At 47.2% G+C, this 19,012-nt stretch overlaps 1 protein-coding gene across 1 annotated transcript; it reads left to right on the top strand.

Annotated features, from left to right (window-relative positions):
• Positions 1 to 4,906: 4,906 nt before the first annotated feature.
• Positions 4,907 to 17,495, top strand: LOC129713279 (matrix metalloproteinase-21-like). Its single transcript, XM_055662228.1, has 7 exons — positions 4,907 to 5,939; positions 7,383 to 8,046; positions 8,833 to 8,972; positions 10,415 to 10,556; positions 13,467 to 13,724; positions 14,971 to 15,143; positions 17,199 to 17,495. Exons 1-7 carry the CDS (start codon positions 5,796 to 5,798, stop codon positions 17,493 to 17,495), a joined length of 1,818 nt encoding a protein of 605 aa, XP_055518203.1. The 5' UTR covers positions 4,907 to 5,795.
• The last annotated feature ends 1,517 nt before the right edge of the window (positions 17,496 to 19,012 follow it).

Here is a 19,012-nt window from a genome sequence, read left to right as displayed (position 1 = left end):
CACCGTTGAGAATTATTTTTCAAAAATCTAGAGGATGCTATTCATTGATTTCAGTTCACCCTTCAACACCATAGTGCCCACCAGACTTGCTGAGAAGCTGCTGGAACTGGGACTAAACACTCCCCTGGGTCCTGGGTCCCAGGTGGTCAAGATGGGGAGACATACCCTTAACACAGGATCCCCCCCAGGGTTGCTTCCTCAGCCCCCTACTGTACTCCCTGTACACACATGACCGTGTGGCCCGTTTCAGCTACAACTCCATCATCGTGTTTGCTGATGGCACTGTGGTAGTGGGCCTGATCTCCAATAGTGATGAGAAGGCCTACCGAGAGGAGGTGGCTGATCTGGCACTTTGGTGTCAGGACAACAGCTTCCTCTTGAAGGTCACTAAAACTAAGGAGCTGGTTGTGAACTTTAGAAAGGCACAACAACCGAGGACGTACACACACCCCTGGGGATAAATGGGACTCCTGTGGATAGGGTGAGCAGCTTTAAATACCTGGGAGTCCACATCATGGAGGGTCTGACATGGACAACACACACTGCCGCACTGGTCAGAAAGGCAAGGCAGCGCCTTTACCACCTCAGGCAGCTGAGGAAATTTAGAGTCTCTCTGAGGATCCTTCAGTCCTTCTACTCTGGGGCTGTAGAAAAGCATCTTGTCCGGTAACATCTCGATCTGGTTTGGGAACAGCTCTGCCCAGGACAGGGAGGCTCTGCAGAGAGTAGTGCGTTCGGCCGAACACATTATGGGAACTACACTCGCCCCCCTGCAGGACCTATGCATGAGGAGGTGCAGATCCAGAGCCAGCAAGATCATGAAGGACCCCTCCCACCCCAGCAACGGACTGTTGCCGCTGCTACAGTCAGGTAAACGCCTCCGCTGTCACGCTGCGAAAACAGAGAGGATGAGAGAGTTTCTTCCCACAGGCTGTCAGGACTGTAAACTCTGATCTCACCAGGGACTAATTTACTGTTGTGTCTTTTTAATGTAAATACTGGTTCTATTCTGTTGTTTTGCACAATCCCGCAGGCATTGCCACTTTCATTTCACTGCACATCTTGTATGTGTATGTGACCAGTAAAGTTGACTTGACAATGGTGCACTGTGTGTATGTATGTGTATGTATATATGTGTATGTATATATACACACACATATATACACATATATATATATATATATATATAAACACATATATATATATATATAAAAACACATATATATATACACATATTTATATATTTATATATATATATATATATATACACACACATATTTATATGAAGAAGGGTCTCGACCTGAAACGTCGCCCATTTCTTCTCTCCAGAGATGCTGCCTGTCCCGTTGAGTTACTCCAGCATTCTGTGTCAACCGATATATATATATATATATACTAGACTAAGTGGGACCCATTGGATCCCAGCATCACACGGGGGAGCTAGTCCCCCAATGCAATATTCCACCTCTCCACCAAAGGCAACGCAGCTTTAGTATTTACAAACCAAAGGCAACACAGCTTTAGCATTTCCAAACCAAAGGCATCACAGCGTTAGCATTTCCAAACTATATTTTAAACCTCATTAAGGGCACTGACAGGTCAGTGAAACCACTTACAGTTTAGTAGACATGTGTTCAGTGTTTTTCACAGCTCAGACTGAGAGACGTGACCCTCTTGCTCTCCCATCTTGCAGAGACTGACTGAGGCACTCAACACTTCCTTGTTTTATAGTCCTTCCGGAAGGAACGTGGCCTTCAGGAGAGAGAATCTCAAATCTTTTAAAACGTTAATAACTCTTTTATTTTTCATCGATGGGAAAAATCTTCTTGCCCTGCGCAGCGGAGGGGGAGTCTGAGTAAGGTGGCCAAAAATCACAGCCGTAAGTGGCAGCGTTTTTTCTAAAATCAATATACAGAACAGGAAGTGGTCAAGATCAGACTTTTAGTAATTTTGATATATATATACAGTTCAGTGTATATATATATCTATATATATACACACACACACACATATACATATATATATATACACACATACACGCACACACACGCTTATATAGAAAAAGTTCAGTATATATATATACTTTTTTCTCGTTTATTATATTGTTTACAGAACACTATCTTTCCATTTTCTTTTTGCTGCAGCAAGTGCTAGGACAGATGACAATAATGTACTCTTGACTGATCGCCCCTCAGCCTCCTCTGCTCCAAGGAATAAAACCCAAACCTGCCTGATCTCTCATGGTCTTGTGCACACGTGACCTCTTTCATGGTCAGAATATCGTCCTTATTTCCTGATGATTACCCTTTCCTCCCAGAGAGGTTGGTGGAGGGAAGATGAGGGGAGCAATGAGAAAGCGATGAGTTAAAGTAACAAGGGAGGCATGGTGGCGCAGAGGTAGAGCTACTGCTTACAGCGTGGGCTCGATCTTGACTATGGGTGCTGTCTGTGTGGAGCTTGCATGTTTGCACGTCCCCATGACCTGTGTGGATTTTCCACAAAATCTTCAGTTTCCTCCCACACTCCAAAGACGTACAGGTTAGTAGGCTAATTGGTCTTGGTGTAAATGTATTGCGTGCAATTTTGTCTCCTAGTGTGTGTGGATATTATTGTTAGTGTCCGGGAGAAGGTTCACTATTCTTTGCGGACACGGACTGGCTATGAAGGGCCCGTAGACTTGGTTTTCTCTCTAAACTAAACTTAAGCTTACAAAATTCTTACTTTAGATTTTGTTCCCTGATGTTGGGGAAGTCCAGGACAAGGGTCCACAGCTTAAGAATAAGGGGGAAATCCTTTAAAACCGAGATGAGGAGAACTTTTTTCACACAGAGAGTGGTGAATCTCTGGAACTCTCTGCCACAGAGGGTAGTTGAGGCTAGTTCATTGGCTATATTTAAGAGGGAGTTAGATGTGGCCCTTGTGGCTAAGGGGATCAGGGGGTATGGAGAGAAGGTACGGGATACTGATTGGATCAGCCATGCTTTGCAACTGCAAAGGAAACGTTTCCTATAAACTAAACTAAGCAACAAGTAGAATCGCAAGTGAATTTCAGTGAATTGCAAGTGAATTTAAACAGTACTATTGGGCAGCTTGCAACTGCAAAGGAAACGTCCATAGAGTTAGACAGCAAGGAGTACACATGGCAGTTTCCCAAGCTTGTTACATGACCCGCTTGCTAACCTGAGTGGTGATAATCGAGGTCTAGTAATCAGTAATTCAATGTGAACTGAGAGACTCTTTCAGTGATGGTCCAGTGGCCTCGACTAGCAATCTCACAGAGAAACAGGAGCCTGCGACATGCCAAAAACGCACACAACATAATTCATTGCAACTGGTGAGCTGTGAACATTCATATCTTCGGTAGACTTGAGTTGCTTTCAAGAGGATGTTTGTTTTCGTTTCAAAGAACCACATTTTTTAGAGTTGTACAACTTAATTTTAATTTGCTCTGCTCTTGCAGGGAGAAAGTTGGCAAGAAGGAATGCATCTTATGACCAAGTTTTAGATCACTGAACATAGAACAGTACAGCACAAGAACAGGCCCTTTGGCCCACAATGGCTGTTCCGAACATAATGCCAAGACCATCGTGGACCGACCTACACATAAGCCATATCCTTAGAGTCATAGAGCGAGTCATAGATTGATGCAAAGTGGAAACGGGCCCTTCGACCCAACTTGCCCACACCGACCAACATATCCCATCTACACTAGTCCCACCTGCCTGCTTTGACCCTTATCCCTCCAAATCTGTCTTATCCATGTACCTGTCTAAATGTTTCTTCAATATTGCAATAGTACCATCCTCAACTACCTCCTCCGGTAGCTCGTTCCACACCCACCATCTTTTGTGTGAGAAAGTTATCTCTCAGGTTTCTATTAAACTTTTCCCTCCTCACCTTAAACCTATGTTCTCAGCTTCTCGATTCCCCTGCTCTGGTCAAGAGACTCTGTGCAACAACGCGATCTATTCCTCTCATCCTTCCATTCCCTGTATATCCATATACATAGAAAATAGGTGCAGGAGGAGGCCATTCGGCCCTTCGAGCCAGCACCGCCATTCATTGTGATCATGGCCGACCCCTATATACCTATCCCAAAGTCTTTTAAATGCTCTACCACTAACGTATCTGTTTCAACCACTGTCAAGTTCCAGGCACTCTGTGTAAAAATATCTTGCCCCACACATATCTTTTAAACTTTGCCCCTCTCACCTTAAAGCTAGTATTTGATATTTTCCATCCCGAGGAAAAAGATTTTGACTGTCTACCCTATCTATACTTCTCATAATTTTATACACATCTATCAGGCCTCCCCGTAACCTCAAACGTTCCAGAGAAACCAATCCAAGACTGGCAAACCTCTCCCAGTAGCTAATACCCACTTATCCGGGCTTCATTCTGGCAAACCACCCTCTGCACCCTTTTGCTAAACCTCCACATCCTTCTGGTAATGGGGCGGCGAAAACTGCACACAATGTGGTCTGACCAAAGTCCTCCAGAACTGCACCATGACTTGCGTTAGACACGTTGCACATCTTATAATCAGTGCAAGCTGATGCTTGCAAGGCCTTTGGGCACGTGCTCTGGGTGAATAATGGGATGTACAACTTCAGTATCCTGTGGGTACAAGCATGAATGAGTCAAATGCTGCACAAGTGTGGATTAATGAACCGAGGAAGCAAGATCAATCCTAATACAGAGGTTGGAGGATTTAAATTCAATTCCGTTCAGAAAGTCGTAAGCGATTACTAAAAGAGTAAAGAGGGAGAAAACAGATTATGTTAGCAAGCTGGGAAAAAAATTAGAAATAGGCAGTTAGAGTTTATTATGGAAATATAAATAAGAAAATAAGAATTGTGAGAATTATTCATTCCATGGGGGAAGCAGGAAAGTGCCAAAGATGTGGATCTCAGATGTAACTCAGCCGGCTCAGAGTCTTTTGCATTTGACTTCATGATGGGAAGAGACTAAAAGTACCCTGATATCATTCAATACTCTGAGGACAATAGGGAGGAAAGAACATGGGGTGGCACAGTGGTAGAGTTGCTGCCTAACAGCGCCAGGGACCCGGGTTCGATCCTGACCGCGGGTGCTGTCTGTGTGGAGTTTGCACGTTCCTCCCGTGACCCGCTCCGGTTTCCTCCCACACACCAAAGACGTACCAGCTTGTAGGTTATTTGGCTATGGTAAAAGTTGTAGATTATCCCTAGTGTGTAGGATAGTGGTAGTGTCGCTGGTCAGTTCGGATTCGCTGTGCCGAAGGGGCCTGTTTCCACACAGTATAAATATAGGGATAGAATTAGGCCATTCGGCCCACCAAGTCTACTCCACCATTCAATCATCTCTCCCTCCTAATCCAATTCTCCTGCCTTCTCCCCATAACCCCTGACACCTGTACTAGTCACAGTATCTGTAAATTACCTGGTGGTTGTCCTATGAAGTACTCCATTTCTTACCTTTTAATACTAACAGTTCATTTATGCTTTAGAACATCCTGAAAGGAACAGGAAAGGTTAAATACAAAAGCAGTTGTTCCTCAGCCACACAAGCATTAACGAGATTACCTGATTCAAGTCTTGGAGCCGGAAAGAATAACTTAAGGAAACTAACGACTTAAGCGTCCGACCAGACATAATGTGCCTCTGTGTCCTTTCATTGCAAGGATCACCTACCTGAAAAATATTCTGTTCACCGGAATACTCAAGGGGGTGGAGTCAAGAGAGAGAGAGCTTCAATATAAGGGCTCAGGAACACGTACATCTCACTGAATTCCTCCCTGGTTTCTCAGGGTAGACATGACCTGCCTTATTGTCTCCCTGATCATCGCTTGGATGTTGTGTAACTCGGCCGGCTCAGAGAGAGTCTTTCATTCCAGGGACCGTTCCGATGTAAAGGTGACACATGAGGCAAATTCCGTTGCTGGGGAGAGTTCTGCACAGGTAATGGACTTGTGTAAAACCGTGCTGGGCTAAAGCAGAACACAATTAACCCGGGATTAATCCAAATCTGTCTCGGGTGATCATGAGTGCATGTTACAGCCAGAGTAATTAATACGGGTATGAGTTTTTAACTTTGCTGGTTAGTTTCAGTTTACTCTGGATGCTTTCAAGAGAGAGCTAGATAGGGCTCTTAAAAATAGCGGAGTCAGGGGATATGGGGAGAAGGCAGGAACGGGGTACTGATTGGGGATGATCAGCCATGATCACATTGAATGGCGGTGCTGGCTCGAAGTGCCAAATGGCTTACTCTTGCACCTATTGTCTATTGTCTATTTAGTTTAAAGATAGAGCGCAGAAACAGGTCCTTTGGCACACCATGTCCGGGTAGATGAGTGATCCCCGCACACTTACACTATCCTACACACACTAGGGACAATTTACAATCATACCAAACCAGTTAGCCTACGAAGCTGTATGTCTGCGTATGCATGGGAGGAAACCAGAGATCCCGGAGAAAACCAACGCACTTCACGGGAAGAACGTACAAACTCCGTACAGACAAGCACACGTAGTTAGCCTCGAACCTGGGTCTCTGGCGGTGTGAGGCAGCTACACCACCACTGTGCCACCGTGCCAATTTTGCTGCAGGGGAAAGAGTAATGAGGGCTAATAAATCGGGTTGTGGATTGTGCTAATGTGGTGACAGGGAACCGCAGACTAAGCCTGAATGTAGAGACATGGAGTGATGACACCCTAGTTTCTGGAACTTCATCGATTATGTTACACTGCACACCCATTATTGCAACAGAAAATTGGATCTGCTGTCAATGAAGTTAGACTTGTGGATAAGTATTTTATTCTGTTTGTTACCTAATTAAGTCTTTCTGTAAACTCCATTCCATAATCTAGACCTCGTTTCACTGTTAATCAAGTTTCCGTGTAATCTTGTCATCTAAGTATAAAAAACTCTATCAAAGTTGCAAGCAGCAGATCAGCTTTGACTGGTCTCCTGGTGTGCACCAGTTTCAATAAATCGCCTGTTATTCGAACACCAACTCTGTGTGGCTTTTCCATTTTGGCCCAACAGTTTTCAGGTTGTTTGCAATGGACAATATTAACAGGTATCGCTTAGCATTTCATTTCAGTTTAGTTTTGAGATATAGTGCAGAAAGTATGGACCCTTTGGCTCCAAACTCAACAGATCAGGCAGGATTTGTGGAGGACGTGGATAGGCAACGTTTCGGATTGGGACCCTTCTTCAGACTGATAATTGGTAATGTTTCAGGTTGGATCCATTCTTCAGACCGATATTCAGCAACATTTTGTTGCTTCTCTTGCAGGAGATACTGCCACCTTGCTGGGTTTTTCCAGCAGTTTTTGTTACTTAAACTGAAACCAGTCACTATGACCATTGACTAACACCCTCCTGTCTGCCCCAACTAGAGATTCCTTGCCAGGTATGGATGGATGAAACCTGTTGACTGGGAGGACTCCTCGCGCGAAGAGGTGGCTGATGAAGACCCAGCTCCTCCTGACCTGATGAGCGCTGTAGGAGAGGACATTGAGGACTCGCACCAGATGGACGGGGCACCAGACCAAAGTACGGAGAGCCCAGGGTTTACACAGGCCTTGAGGAAGTTCCAGGAAACCAATGGTCTGCCGGTCACTGGTGTGGTGGATGCAGCCACCAGAGAGGCCATGAATGTGCCAAGATGTGGAGTACCGGATCAGAAGACCCAGCCCAACGTCCCGGTGTCTCCTTACGCCACCGCCGGCACCAGCCAGACCCCCGAGAGAGACGCCAATGCGACGGGGAGCGTCCCTGTCCGCAGGAAACGGTTTCTCCACCGCTACTTCCACGGCCAGAGGTCCAGGGGGAGGAGGATGGAGTTGGCCGACGGCAGAGTCAGCGGCCTGGCCTTCGGGAAGCGCCGGTTGAAGTGGCGCTTGCTGAGCGAGGGCTACAGCTCCCAGATGGCCGCGGGCGAGCAGAGAGCGGCCATCAGGTTGGCCTTCAGACTCTGGAGCGAGGTCACGCCCATAGACTTCGAGGAGGATCTGAGATCCGCGGCCTCAGTGGTGGACATCACACTGGGATTCGGAACAGGTAATGGCCTCCACTGCTTCCCAATGCCCCAAAGGAAATGGGATTGTGTAGGATTGATGTAAATGGGTTGAGGTGGGCCTTGATGGGCTGAATGGCCAGTTCAGTGGATATTTGTTAAGGCAGATAGATAGATTTTTGATTTAAAGGATGTTCTTTTAGGAAGGAGATGAGGAGAAATTTCTTTCGTCAGAGGGTGGTGAACCTGTGAAATGAACTGCACAGAAGGCAGTGGAGGCCAAGTCTGTGTATACTTTTAAGGCAGAGATAGATAGATTCTTGATTAGTACAGGAGCAAGGCAGCAGCTACACAGCTAGGCCTTTGTTTAGACAATAGATAATCGACAATAGACAATAGGTGCAGGAGTAGAGGCCATTTGGCCCTTCGAGCCAGCACCGCCATTCAATGTGATCATGGCTGACCATCCCCAATCAGTACCCCATTCCTGCCTTCTCCCCATATCCCCTCTCCGCTATTTTTAAGAGCCCTATCTAGCTCTCTCTTGAAAGCATCCAGAGAACCTGCCTCCACCGCCTTCTGAGGCAGAGAATTCCACAGACTCACCACTCTCTGTGAGAAAAAGTTTCATCATCCGCATTCTAAACGGCTTACCGCTTGTTCTTCTTTTAATGGGAGATTTTAGCCATTAATTATATTTGAAGTTTTCCCCACCTCAAAGTAAGACCCCAAACCGCAAACAGACAATGTGGAAATATTGGAGAGGGGGAGAGAGGTAGAGAGAGAAATGTTGTGCAGATTAAGTTTAAATAGTGTTCTATTTCCGCTAGGCCGCCATTTAGGCTGTTCGCAGGTGTTTGACGGGGCTGGCCAGGAGGTGGCGCACTCATGGCAAAATGGAGTCATCCACTTTGATGATGATGAACACTTCACAGCCGTCAACAGCAACCAGGGAATCAACCTACTGCGGGTAAGCAGCAGGCAGCTTCAGTTTTAGTGGTACAGTGGCCCTTCAGCCCACTGAGTCTGCAACACCCCATACACTAGTGTTATTCTACACACCACGGGACAATTTACAGAACCTGCATGTCATTGGATTGTGGGAGGAAACAGGAGAAACCCCACGCGGTCACAGGGAGAAGGTAAAACTCCGTACAGACAGCACCTGTACTACTCTGATCAAGAAGGCTCATCAGCGTCTCTTCTTCCTGAGGAGACTGAGGAAGGTCCATCTGTCTCCTCAGATCCTGGTGAACTTCTACCGCTGCACCATCGAGAGCATCCTTACCAACTGCATCACAGTATGGTATGGGAACTGCTCTGTCTCCGACCGGAAGGCATTGCAGAGGGTGGTGAAAATTGCCCAACGCATCACCGGTTCCACGCTCCCCTCCATTGAGTCTGTCCAAAGCAAGCGCTGTCTGCGGAGGGCGCTCAGCATCGCCAAGGACTGCTCTCAGCCCAACCATGGACTGTTTACCCTCCTACCATCCGGGAGGCGCTACAGGTCTCTCCGTTGCCGAACCAGCAGGTCGAGGAACAGCTTCTTTCCGGTGGCTGTCACTCTACTTAACAACGTACCTCGGTGACTGCCAATCACCACCCCCCCCCCACCCCCGGACACTTATTATTATTTATTCAAATCGTTTGCTATGTCGCTCTTCAAGGGAGATGCTAAATGCATTTCGTTGTCTCTGTACTGTACACTGACAATGACAATTAAAATTGAATCTGAATCTGAATCTGAATCTGACCTGTAGTCAGGATCGAACCTGGGTCTCTGGTGATGTAAGACAGTGACTCTACCGCTGTGCCACTGTGCTGTCCCAGTTCATTGGCTGGGGTAGAAAGGAGGGGGTCATATGGTGTTGGAGGAAACTTCCACTCACTGTGGCCCCAGTTTCACCACTTCTTTTCAACCAACCAAATTCATGGAAAATGTATCAAAAAAGGAACTGCAGGTGCTGGTTTATCCCAACGATAGACACAAAATGCTGGAGTACCTCAGTGGGTCAGTCCGCATCTCCGGACCAAAGGAATAGGTGACGCTTCGGGTCGGAACCCTTCCCCAGGCTCCGACCTGAAACGCCACCTATTCCTTTTCTCCAGCGATGCCGCCTGACCCGCTGAGTTACTCCAGCATTTTGTGTCTATTATCAGGATGCATCACAGGTCTTTCGAAGGCCACAAGAAATTGCAGAGAGTTTTGAATAATTCAATCGTGGCTGATCTCTGACTCCTCATCCCATTTTCCTGCCTTCTCCCCACAACTCGTTCTAATCAAGAATTTGCCAATCTCTGCCTTAAAAATATCCACTGACTTGGCCTCCACAGACAGCCCTCTGTGGCAATGAGTTCCACTGATGAACTACCCTGTTGCTGAAGAACTAACGGTGGTGCGTGTTGTTGCAGGTGGCGGTGCATGAGGTGGGCCATGTCCTGGGCCTGCCTCACATGTACAGCAGGGGGTCGGTGATGCAGGCCAACTACAGTGTGGAGGGCAGGGGCACGGAGCTGGACCTGGCTGACAGGGCAGCCATCCAACAGCTATACGGTGAGCAGCCTCCCCCGACGATGGGACCGTCTGCACAAGTTGGCAGCTTCCAAACAATGATCCAGTCTCTCAATGCCCTTCTGATGGAGGTGATGAACTGCAGTCATAGTTAACCATATAACATATAACCATATAACAATTACAGCACGGAAACAGGCCATCTCGGCCCTACAAGTCCGTGCCGAACAAATTTTTTTTCCCCTTAGTCCCACCTGCCCGCACTCATACCATAACCCTCCATTCCCTTCTCATCCATATGCCTATCCAATTTATTTTTAAATGATACCAATGAACCTGCCTCCACCACTTCCACTGGAAGCTCATTCCACACCGCTACCACTCTCTGCGTAAAGAAGTTCCCCCTCATATTACCCCTAAACTTCTGTCCCTTAATTCTGAAGTCATGTCCTCTTGTTTGAATCTTCCCTATTCTCAAAGGGAAAAGCTTGTCCACATCAACTCTGTCTATCCCTTTCATCATTTTAAAGACCTCTATCAAGTCCCCCCTTAACCTTCTGCGCTCCAGAGAACAAAGACCTAACTTATTCAACCTATCTCTGTAACTTAATTGTTGAAACCCAGGCAACATTCTAGTAAATCTCCTCTGTACTCTCTCTATTTTGTTGACATCCTTCCTATAATTGGGCGACCAAAATTGTACACCATACTCCAGATTTGGTCTCACCAATGCCTTGTACAATTTTAACATTACATCCCAGCTTCTATACTCAATGCTCTGATTTATAAAGGCTAGCATACCAAAAGCTTTCTTTACCACCCTATCTATATGAGATTCCACCTTCAAGGAACTATGCACGGTTATACCCAGATCCCTCTGTTCAACTGTATTCTTCAATTCCCTACCATTTACCATGTACGTCCTATTTTGATTTGTCCTGCCAAGGTGTAGCACCTCACATTTATCAGCATTAAACTCCATCTGCCATCTTTCAGCCCATTTTTCCAAATGGCCTAAATCACTCTGTAACTCACACTAGTTTAGTTTAGTTTAGTTTGGAGATACAGTGCGGACACAGGCCGAGTCCGTGCCAACCAGCGATCCCCGGGGGTGGGAGATTGCAACCTTCACGTGGTCCGCCCTGTTTCGACGAATGCAATCAACCCGGCGTGCACAATCAAATAAGATCAAATAGAACAACTTGTCCTACAACTTTAGGCTGTGCACGCCATACACAAGAAGAAGAAGCGATCCCCGCAAGCCTTCGCTACCCTACACACACTAGGGACAATTTACAATGATGCCAAGCCAATTAACCTACAAACATGTACGTCTTTGGAGTGCTGGAGGAAAACGCAGATCGCGGAGAAAACCCGCGCAGGTCACGGGAAGAACGTACAAACTCCATACGGACAGCACCCATCGTCAGGATCGAACCCGGGTCTCTGGCGCTGTAATGCCCCTGTCCCACTTAGGAAACCTGAACGGAAACCTCTGGAGACTTTGCGCCCCGCCCAAGGTTTCCGTGCAGTTCCCGGAGGTTTTTGTCAGTCTCCCTACCTGCTTCCACTGCCTGCAACCTCCGGCAACCACCTGCAACCTCCGGCAACCGCGCGGAAACCTTGGGTGGCGCGCAAAGTCTCCAGAGGTTTCCGTTCAGGTTTCCTAAGTGGGACGGGGGCATTAGGCAGCAGTTCCACCGCTGAGCCACAGTTCCAAACAATTATTCAGTCCCTGAATGTCCTTCAGATGGAGGAATGGTGAACAGCAGTCATGAACAACTCTAGTCAATGTCAAGGTGCCACAGAGTGCAGGGAGGAACTGCAGATGCTGGTTTAAACCGAAGACAGACAAAAAAGGCTGGAGTAACTCAGCGGGTCTGGAGGAATAGGAACTTTTCCTTTCCTTTACCTATTTGTTATCTCCGCAGATGCTGCCTGACCCGCTGAGTTACTCCAGGCGTTTGTGTCAAAGTGCCATAGGTCGAGCAGCACGGAAGCAGGCCCTTTAACCCAAGGGCCATGCCAAGCAACGTGCCCATCTATGCTAGACCTACGTGCTCGCGTTTGACCCACAATCTTCGAAACCTTGCCTATAGGGCACCACAGCTCAGTGGCACAACAGTAGAGCTGCTGCCTTACTGTGCCAGAGACCCAACTTCGATCCTGACTAAGGATGCTGTCTGTACGGAGTTTGCATGTTCTCCCTGTGACCACATGGGTTTTCCCCGGATGCTCCACTTTCCTCCCACATCCCAAAGACGTGCAGGTTTGTAGGTTAATTGTCTTCGGCAAAAATTGAAAATTGCCCCCGGGTGTGTAGGATAGTGCTAGTGTACGGAGTGATCGCTGTTTGGCTCGGACTCGATGGGCCGAAGGGCCTGTTTCCGTGCTGTGTGTCTAAAGCAAACTAAAGTGATCTATTCTGCCTGCACATGATCCATAGAAACATAGAAACATGAAAAATTGGTGGAGGAGGAGGCCATTCGGCCCTTCGAGCCAGCACGTCCATTCATCGTGATCATGGCTGATCGTCCCCTATCAATAACCCGTGCTTGCCTTCTCCCCAAATCCCTTGACTCCACTAGCCCCTAGAGCTCTATCTAACTCTCTCTATCCATATCCGTATCTACCCATTCCCTGCATGTCTATATGCAAACCTAAAAGCCTCTTGGACTCCACTCGTGCATCTGCTTCCACCACCACCACCACCACTCCTGGCAGTGTGTTCCAGCCCCCACCACTGTGTAATTAAATGCCCCCTTTAAATTTTCCACCTCTCAACTTATTGCTCTGCCCTCCAGCAGTGAATGTTTCCACCCTGTTGCGTAGGTCCCAACGTTCTACCCAATGCATGCCTCTCGAAAGCTTTTCACAGTATCTCGGGACACGTGGCAATAAACGGAATAGCTTCACGCACGTGATTTTCGACCGCCTCTGTCTCTGACCCAGGGGTGTGCGAGGGGCCATTCGACGCTGTCTTCGACTGGGTCCGCAGGGCCAGAGCACCGGACGGCAGGCTCACCCTGGCCTTCAACACCTACTTCTTCCGCGACGGCTGGTACTGGATGTACGAGAACCGCAACAACCGGACGCGGCATGGCGACCCGCTGCCCGTCTGCACCGGCTGGCACGGCATCCCCAGACAGGGCATCGACGCCTTTGTGCACGTTTGCACTTGGTCGAAGGATGCCACCTACTTCTTCAAAGGTAGCCGATGCAACCATTCATCCTTTTATATCCGAAAACATTCCACGGTACTTCCTGAAGCCACTCTCACCAGGAAATTCAGTTTATCCATCTAGTTTATTGTCACGTGTACCGAGGTACAGTGAAAAGCTTTTGTTGCGAGCCAACTTGCAATACATGACTACAATCAAGCCAGTCGCATTGTATAGGTACATGACAAGGTAATAATGATTAGTGCAAGGTAAAACCAGTAAAGTCGGATCAAAGTTAGTCCGTGGGCCTCCGATGAGGTAGATATTAGTTCAGAACTGCTCCCTGGTTGCAGTAGGATGATTCAGTTACAAATTCAATGCAGACCAGTGATCTCCCCGTACATTCGCACTATCCTACACATTGGGGACAATTTACAATTTTTACCAAAGCCTATCTTACAACGAGATAGCTTAGTTTAGAGTTTAGAGATACCGTGTGGAAACAGGCCATTTGGCCCACTGAGACCATGCCGACCCTCAAATCCCATACGCCAACACAAACACTACACACAAGGAACAAATTTCAATCTTTACCAAAGCCAATTAATCTATAACCCTGTATGGCTTTTGAGTGTGGGAGGAAACCAGAGCACCCGGAGAAAACCCACGCGGTCAGGGGTACAACACACACATGCTGGAGACACACACACATGTTAGACATACACAAATACCAGAGACACACACGCAAGACACATACTTCACACACACATACTTGACACACACACACACACTAGACACACACACACACACACACTAGACACACACACACACACTACACACTAGACACACTCGCACTATACATACACTAGACATGCACACACTAGACACACACATACACTAGACACACTCACACACACTAGACACACACTAGACACACTAGACACACACACTGCACACACACACACACACTAGACACACACTAGACACACACACTACACACACACACTCGCACTAGACACACACAACACATACACACACACTACACACACACACACTAGACACACACACACACACACACACACACACACACACACACACACACACACACACACACACACACACATACACACACACACACACACACACACACATATACACACACACACACACACACACACACACACTCACACACACATACACACACACACACACACACACACACACACACACAGACACACACACACACACACACACACACACACACAGTCTTGAATTTCCCTGCATCTGTTCGGCAGGAACCCAGTACTGGAGATACGACAACATCAACGACCGTGCCTACACACAGGACCCGCACGGCGTGAGCTTTCCCAAGCTCATCTCCAGCGGGTTCCCCGGCATCACCGGACCGATTAACGCCGCCTTCTTCGACCGGCGTGACCAGTGCGTCTACTTCTTCAAGGACAGCACGGTGAGAATCGTTCCTCTGCCTCCCCGTGACTTGGCCTCTCTCTGCCCCTGTAGTCTGCAGCAGCGATGTGTCTTCATCAAATAGTAATGGTTTATTCAAACTAATCACACTGAAACTGCTGACTACACATATTTCCTTTAAGAGGTCAGAAGGTCATAAGTGATAGGAACTGAATTAGGCCATTTGGCGTATCAAGTCTATTCCACCATTCAACTGTGGCTGATCTATATCTCCCTCCTAACCCCATTCTCCTGCCTTCTCCCCATAACTCCTGACACCCGTACTAATCAAGAATACTTTTGAACGCCTGCAGCCCGCTGTCATTTCAGAACCTACTTGTACTCCAGCATTGGGTTTGGATGTTAATTACTAGAGGGTATATTAACGATGATCCATTTAGTGCACAGTTCATGTGACAAATGCAAGAACCAACACTGACATTCAACGTAAGCAACATAGCTTAATGATGTGTAAAATGATCCAAGCAGGCCTCGCCTGCTGAGATTTAATCAGTCAATCACAAAGGAACAGTGGCTCAGCAGTAGAGTTGCTGCCTTACAGCGCCAGAGACCTGGGTTCCATCCTGACCACGGGTGCTGTCTGTACGGAGTTTGCACGTTCTCCCTGGGACTGCGTGGGTTTCCTCCGGGTGCTCCGGTTGCCTCTCGCGCTCCAAAGACGTGCAGCTTTGTAGTTTGCGCAGGAAGGAACTGCAGATGCTGGCTTACACCGAAGATAGACACAAAATGCTGGAGTTACTCAGTGGGACAGGCAGCGTCTATGGAGCGAAGGAATGTTACGACCCCGAAACCCAATCCAGGATTTGTAGGTTAAATGGCTTCGGAAAAAATTGAAAATTGTAAATTGTCCCTAATGTTTGGGATAGTGCGAATGTACGGGATCGCTGGTCAGCATGGACTGAAGGGCCTGTTTCATAGACATAGAAACATAGAAAATAGGTGCAGGAGTAGGCCATTTGGCCCTTCGAGCCTGCACCGCCATTCAATATGATCATGGCTGATCATCCAACTCAGTATCCTGTACCTGCCTTCTCTCCATACCCCTTGATCCCTTTAGCCACAAAGGCCACATCTAACCCCCTCTTAAATATAGCCAATGAACTGGCCTCAACTACCTTCTGTGGCAGAGAATTCCACAGATTCACCACTCTCTGTGTGAAAAATGTTTTCCTCATCTCGGTCCTAAAAGATTTCCCCCTTATCCTTAAACTGTGACCCCTTGTTCTGGACTTCCCCAACATCGGGAACAATCTTCCTGCATCTAGCCTGTCCAATCCCTTAAGAATTTTGTAAGTTTCTATAAGATCCCCCCTCAATCTTCCAAATTCTAGCGAGTACAAACCGAGTAAATTTCCACGTTGCATCTCTAAACTAAACTAAAAAAACGAAGCAAACAATAATTTTCAAAGCACATTTCGGAAATATAACGTTTCTGAAAGAGCAGATAAAAAGTAGATTAAAGGCCGACCAGTGATCACCCGTTCACACTAGTTCCACGTTGTTCCACTTTCCCATCCACTCCCCACACTCTAGGGGCAATTTACAGAGACCTATTAACCTACAAACCTACACATCTAATGGAAGTGGGAGGAAACTGGAGCACCCAGAAAAAACCCATGCGGTCATAGGGAAAACATGCAAACTCCGCACAGACAGCACACGAGGTCAGGATCGAACCCGGGTCTCCGGCGTTGTGAGGCATCAGCTCTATCTGTGTTTAAACATTTCCTCAAGGGAAATTTTCTCATATCTCATAAAGTCATAAGGTGATCAGGAATAGTAGAATGAGGCCATGCAGCCCATCAAGTCTACGCTGATCTATCTCTCTCTCCTAACCCCATACTCCTGCCTTCTCCCCATAACCTCTGACACCCATACTAATCAAGAATCTATCTATCCCTGTCTTAAAAATATCCATTGACTTGGCCTCCACAACCTATGGCAAAGAATTCCACAGATTCACCACCCCATCACTAAAGACATTTCTCCTCATCGCCTTTCTAAACGAACGTCCTTTACATTCTGGTCCCAACAGGTCACGGCGTTTAATGTCAACACTAACCAGAGGGTCGCTGGATTCCCTAAAAGGATCATAGACGTCTACCCACCGCTGGACCCAGGAGACCATCCCTTGGGTAACCTGGATGCCGTGTACTACTCCTACACCTACAGGGCTGTTTTCTTCTTCAAGGGGCTCTATTTCTGGAGGGTGGTCGGCCGTCGTGAGCGAGGGGCCAGCCCCGGCCTGCCATACAATGGGTTGTGGCCAAGACGCAGGGTCAGCGAGCAGTGGCTGGACATCTGCAACGTCCGCCCGCCCACCAACACGTGAGGCCGGAAGCGTAGCCTGCGCGGGGAGAGCGCTGGAGAGGGAAGGCATGAATAGAGAGGGGAGGGAGGGAGGGATGGAGAGAAATCTAATTCTTGCATCAGGAATGTCAGGAGATGGGAGATGGGAGGAGGAGACCGCCTTGATCTCGTTTAGTGTAGTTTAGTTTAGAGATACAGCACGGAAACAGGTCCACCAGCCCTCTGAGTTGGAGCGGACCAGTGATCCCGCACATTAACACTATCCTACACGCACTAACGACAATTTACACATACACCGAGCCAATTAGCCTACATACGTCTTTGGAATGTGGGAGGAATCCAAACGACTTTGAAAAAACCTATGTGTTCCCATCCCTCACTCCTTCCCCGCCTCACACAATTGCCGTCTTGGTATTTACCATTTAGTTTAGTTTAGAAATAACTTTTTAAAATTTCAAAATAGACTTTATTCGAGTAATAAATATATTCAATACATGAACCGTGCGAAAAATTCATCCGACATTTTCGGAGGCTCTACAAATTGTTCAATACAGTTTATACATTTAGTCAAATTCCACAAAACTGTCCCCCACCCGTGCCACTCATGTGGCCCCTGTCCAAGTAATAAATATATACAATGTGTGAACCGTTAGTTTAGAGATACAGCGCGGAAACAGATCCTTCAGTCTAATGAGTCCACACCGACCAGCGATCCCTGCACATTAATGCTATTCTACACGCACTAGGGACAATTTCCACATATAGGCTGTGGGCCAAGCATCAACAATGTGTCTCAAAATCAACTTCCGTGAACCACGTCTCAGAACTACATGAAATCTTGCACAGATTTAGATGAAATATAATTGAGAAGGAAGTCATAACTCGTCAGTGCCAAAAGTTGCACATTAATTAATTAAAATAATTAGAAAGTGAGATCGAAAAAGTAAGCGCCATCTAATGTCCAATGCCCACATTACACCATAGGGAGTCTATTTCCGTGTTGCATAGAAACATAGAACGTAGAAACATAGAAAATAGGTGCAGGAGTAGGCCATTCGGCCCTTCGAGCCTGCACCGCCATTCAATATGATCATGGCTGATCATCCAACTCAGTATCCTGTACCTGCCTTCTCTCCATAGTTTAGTCTATTGCAGTCTATTTAAACCATATATTATTATACCATCTATATATATATGACTTGTGAATATGACTGTAATCATATATAATTATGTATAATTGTGTGTGTTTTTTGAATGAGACTGCCGCAGTGGTCCAGCTCCTGAACCAGTCTAATTAATGGGTGCGGGCAGTCCTTCTGGGTTCCCCCGTTTACTGAATCACACTAACTGCCAGACTGAGGCAGTGTCAGGCTGGGGGAAGGCTAAGGCATCTTCCACTGAGAGGAAAATTCCTAACCCTAACTCGCCCCCCCTTCCAGAGCTTCCCATGGCTGGAGCTGGTGCCGGAGCTGCTTTGGGACGGGCAGCGGGCTCTGTATGTGAGGCTGCTCAGCGAGTCGACCTCGGCCAGCATGCCCT

This window comes from Leucoraja erinacea, chromosome 35 (assembly GCF_028641065.1).
Source record: "Leucoraja erinacea ecotype New England chromosome 35, Leri_hhj_1, whole genome shotgun sequence".
Taxonomy (NCBI): Eukaryota; Metazoa; Chordata; class Chondrichthyes; order Rajiformes; family Rajidae; genus Leucoraja; species Leucoraja erinaceus.
The sequence above is the reverse complement of the archived record's forward strand: the minus strand, read 5'-3'. Positions and strand labels throughout refer to the sequence as shown.

What these genes read in the sequence shown, in the direction of transcription:
- LOC129713279 (XM_055662228.1), top strand. Translation starts at nt 5,796, where the DNA reads ATGACCTGCCTTATTGTCTCCCTGATCATCGCTTGGATGTTGTGTAAC. An exon ending in CACACTGGGATTCGGAACAG is followed by an intron (nt 8,047 to 8,832) that starts GTAATGGCCTCC and finishes TATTTCCGCTAG; the next exon opens with GCCGCCATTTAGGCTGTTCG. An exon ending in TGCCACCTACTTCTTCAAAG is followed by an intron (nt 13,725 to 14,970) that starts GTAGCCGATGCA and finishes TCTGTTCGGCAG; the next exon opens with GAACCCAGTACTGGAGATAC.